The sequence below is a fragment of the Cynocephalus volans genome, chromosome X, assembly GCF_027409185.1.
Source record: "Cynocephalus volans isolate mCynVol1 chromosome X, mCynVol1.pri, whole genome shotgun sequence".
NCBI lineage: Eukaryota > Metazoa > Chordata > Mammalia > Dermoptera > Cynocephalidae > Cynocephalus > Cynocephalus volans.
This window is the reverse complement of record NC_084478.1, coordinates 144,204,104-144,208,787: the sequence shown is the minus strand read 5'-3', so window position 1 is coordinate 144,208,787 and position 4,684 is coordinate 144,204,104. Positions and strand designations below refer to the sequence as shown.

At 39.6% G+C, this 4,684-nt stretch overlaps 1 protein-coding gene across 1 annotated transcript; it reads right to left on the bottom strand.

Annotated features, from left to right (window-relative positions):
• Window positions 1–3,202: 3,202 nt before the first annotated feature.
• LOC134366693 (olfactory receptor 13H1-like) lies at window positions 3,203–4,129 on the bottom strand. The gene has a single exon (XM_063083075.1). It carries the CDS (start codon window positions 4,127–4,129, stop codon window positions 3,203–3,205), a length of 927 nt encoding a protein of 308 aa, XP_062939145.1.
• Between the last annotated feature and the right edge of the window lie 555 nt (window positions 4,130–4,684).

Genomic DNA, 4,684 nt, shown 5'->3' with positions numbered 1-4,684 from the left:
CCTTTCCAACCTCTAGTAACTCAGTTCTGTTCTCTTCTTTCGAAAGTTTAGTGTATCATTGTGATTGTTATATCTTTCTTTCTTTCTTCTTTTTATTTATTTGTTTATTTATTTATTTTTTAGCTCCCAGTATGAAAGTTGTCCCAGCACCTAGCACGGTGCCTGGCTGGAAGCAAAAACTTAATATGAGAGGTCTTCAAAAAGTTCGTGGAAAGATTCATATTATCTTTTAATTCAATTTTCCACAAACTTTTTGAAGCACCCGTGCATTTGTTGAATGAATAAATTAATGATCATATTCATTTGCTTTTTTCCTAAATATTTTTTCTCTCTTGATATTAGAACATGGTTTCAGTGGCTAAGAACATAATATATCTTTAAAAATGTAGAATAGATGAAATTTGAATAAATATTGCATTTATCTTGAAATTAATCTGTTTTAATAAATGGTTTATACATCCTCATTTTTTTTTAATCAAGTGGGTACACATGTGAGACAGTCTCCTTGTGTGTCTGGTGTTCCCTTTGCAGCATCACATGAGGTCACATCAATCCCCAGCAGTCAGGTGATAAAGAATATGCTGAGTATCTGCTTGCTCAGTAGTCCCTTGCTTCACATCTAGGTGCTGCACATCATATTTTTTTCTATTTATCTCTGGTTCCCCATCAACTTGCTTGGGAGATGACTTCATCATGTGTGGCAGAATTGTCCAAAGTAAAGTGAGACCAGGAGACAGGGTATCTGGGTCTCAGACCTAGATTTTCTCCCAAAGAGTTTCACGATATTGGGAAATTTACTCCTTGTTCACTGAGCCTCAGATTTCTCATCTAAAATGAGGTATCTGCAATAGATCATTGTTTGCCCAAACTTTTTCTTTTAATTTTAGAACTCCCTTTTCAAATGTAATTGTTTACAGAAAACTGTCCCCCTCCCCATTATCAGGCTCCAGGCACCGCAGCTGAACCCATAAGACTATGTGAATTAAAGTTTGAAAACCACTCCATTATGTCCATCAACAGGAAACGGATTTTTTAAGATGTGGTAAATTTGTACAATGAAATATTATTCATCAATAAAAAGCAAATTACTGATACATGCAACAACGTGGATGAATCTCAAAAGCAGGCTAAAGTGAAAGAAGCCAGACACAAAAAAGTATATACTGTATGATTCCATTTATAGGCAATTTTAGAAAAAAAAAATGTAACATATAGTGAAAGAAATCAGATCAGTGGTTCCCAGCGGTTGGGGATGGTGGCGGGGATGAACTGTGAAAGGGCACAAGGAAATTTCTAAAGGTGATGGAATTGTTAGGTAGCTTGATTGTAGTGGTGATTCTGTGGGCATCTGTCAAACTCATAGAATTGCACACTGTAACTGGATGTCTTGCCTGCTACCAACAGTCATTGGATAAACTTTACTGCATATAAATTATATTACAATAAAGTTGATCAAAAAATCACTGCATTAAGTCATCTCTAGGGTCCCTTATAGTTCAGATACAATAAGTGAGATTTGGAATCAACCAGACCTAGATTTAGATACTGGCTCTGCTATTTACTGGGTCTGTTTTTGTGGGCAAATCACTTAACTTCTGAGTCTCAGTTTCCTCATTTCTAATACGGGTTGAAAATAGCACCACATCATTGAGCTGTTGTGAGAATTCCATATGATAATGGATGTAGAGAGCTTATCTCAGTGCTGGGCATATAGTTAGTGCTCAGTAAATATCAACTGCATTTTTAATTCTATGATTTTAAATAATTTTATAGGCCTAGTTGAAAATGTTCAGAAGTGGTATACATATGATCTGAATTCTAATCGTGACTCCACTACCAATTAGATATGACTAGACAAGTCGAAACACTTTCTCTGGGCCTCTGTTTCCTTGTTACTAACACAGTTGGAATAATGTTGTCTTTCTTACCAATTTCCTAGAGATATTAGGAATATAAAATAAACTAATAGATTAGAAAGAAGTTTGGAAAAACTCCACAGAAAGGTAGGAAATGGCTATGATACAATTTTCTCATAATTTCAAGGTTAAGTGTCATAAGGAGATTGTGCTCCCTCAGTAAAGTTGTAAATTTCTGACATTCATCTTCTGCCCTTTTATTCCACCCCTCTTTGTCCTATTTTCTAATTTTAGTCGTACCTTGCCTGCTGCCAACAGTCATAGGAGATTGTTTTGCTGCATAGGTCCCTTCTGTCAGTGAGGAAATGATTCTGATAAGCTCATTTACCTGAAGGTGAGTAACTTAATGGGTAACCACTAACAGTGTTATGTGTAAAGAAAGAGTAAAAATAATACCTGTACTAGAAATCCAAGTCTCAGTAGGGATAATATTTGGGGTGGGAGCACTTCCTGGAGCTTCTCATATGTCAGTCACCAATGCTTTCAATGGTAAAACTGGATCCTTTAAACAATTTTTCCCATCAGCGAAGATGCAGCTAAGTGCTATTTTATTTTATTTTTTAATTTTTAAAAATTTTTAAATTTTTTAAAAATTTTATTTTATTTTGTCAACATACAATGTGGTTGATTATTGTGGCCCCTCACTGAAACCTCCTTCCCTCCTCCCTTTCCCCCTCCTCCCAACAATGTCCTTTCTGTTTGCTTGTCGTATCAACTTCAAGGATTTGTAATTGTTCTGTCTTCTTCCCTCCCCCCGTTTATTTGTGTATTTATTTATTTATTTATTTTTAGCACCCAGCAATAAGTGAGAACATGTGATATTTCTCTTTCTGTGCCTGACTTGTTTCACTTTATATAATTCTCTCTAGGTCCATCCATGTTGTTGCAAATGGCAGTATTTCATTCGTTTTTATAGCTGAGTAGTATTCCATTGTGTAGATATACCACATTTTCCGTATCCACTCATCCGATGATGGGCATTTGGGCTGGTTCCAACTCTTGGCTATTGTAAAGAGTGCTGCGATGGACACTGGGGAACAGGTATACCTTCGACTTGATGATTTCCATTCCTCTGGGTATATTCCCAACAGTGGGATAGCTGGGTCGTATGGTAGATCAATCTGCAATTGTTTGAGGAACCTCCATACCATTTTCCATAGAGGCTGCACCATTTTGCAGTCCCACCAACAATGTATGAGAGTTCCTTTTTCTCCACAGCCTCGCCAGCATTTATCGTTCAGAGTCTTTGCTAAGTGCCATTTTAGAAGTTTAGAAGCAAAGGAGGCTTATGTCCTTTTCCCCATAACTTTCCTCATTGCCCCTTTAACATCTTTGTTCCTCAGGCTGTATATCAGGGGGTTCAGCATGGGTGTCAAAGCCCCATAAAACACGGAGATAAACTTGTCCTTGTCTGGGGATGACTTGGACTGAGGTTTCACATACATGGAGATGGCTGGCCCATAGAAGATTGTCACCACGGTCAGGTGAGAACCACAAGTGAAAAAGGCCTTGAGCCTGCCCTGGGCTGAGCGAATTCTTAGGACAGCAGCAGCAATGTGGACATAGGAGAGGAGAACAAACCCAAAAGGTAGGAGCAGGGTGAAGATACTGGTGATGAGGATCATAAGCTCATTGAGGGTGGTATCAGAGCAGGCCAGCTTAATGAGGGAGAGAATCTCACAGACAAAATGGTTGACGACCTTAGCTCCACAGAAGTGAAGCCTCAGGGATAAGATGAGCATAGCAGTGAGCCCAAGTGATGCGCCCCATGAGGTAGCAGCCAACCAGACACAAACTGGGCCATTCATGACCATGGAATAGCGCAGGGGATTGCTGATAGCAACCACACGGTCATAGGCCATGACAGCTAGTAGGAAGCACTCTGCTGTGGACAAAGCCAAGGAAACACTCATTTGGGTCAAACATTGTGGGTAAGAGAGGTAGGGATGGGTAGAGAAGCAATGCAACAAGACCTGGGGCATGGAGGCTGTTCCATAACAAATGTCTAAGAAAGACAGATTACTAAGGAAGAAGTACATTGGAGTGTGGAGGTGGGGGTCAAAGTAGGTAAGAAAGATGATAAGTCCATTCCCCAACAATGTGCTGAGGTAAGTCATCAGCACCAGTGTGAAAAACGTGCCTTTCCACTCAGGATAATTAGAGATGCCAATAAGGAGAAACTCAAACACTGCTGTGGCATTGTTCATGGTCATCCTTCCCTCTTGCACTATTCGTTGAATAGGTGACAATGCAGCTGCCCGAATTTATCTGAAAGAATGAGAACAAAGATGAGGGTGTGAAAAAGGTGGAAAGCGTTAGGGTGTGCAGGATCATTATCTTTGTCCTTTTCACAAGACATGGAACATGAATGGGATATCGATAATGGAAACAGAGACAACACTAAAAATTCCTTCCTCAACACCGGGAAAACGGCAAGTTGAAAATAGTTACATGAAAAGTTCTCGAGCTCTCCTCCACTGGATGCCTTCTTGGATAATTTTTTTCCAGCTAAGAAGAAAGGAAGGGGAGGCCATCTTCCTGGCTCTGTCACTGTTCTCCATTTACCAAGACAAATCTGATGCGTAGACATGGTTAAACCTCAGTCAGCTTGAGATACTCATCTTCACCAAGAGGGTACCTTCTGACAGAGGAGATGTCTTAGCTAAAATATTGTCTATCCTTGTGGCTATCTCTACTCCTAGATTGTGCATGCCTTTATTTTCCCACAGTGCCAGGATCTACCATGGTGCCTGAAATAGAGTGGGTGC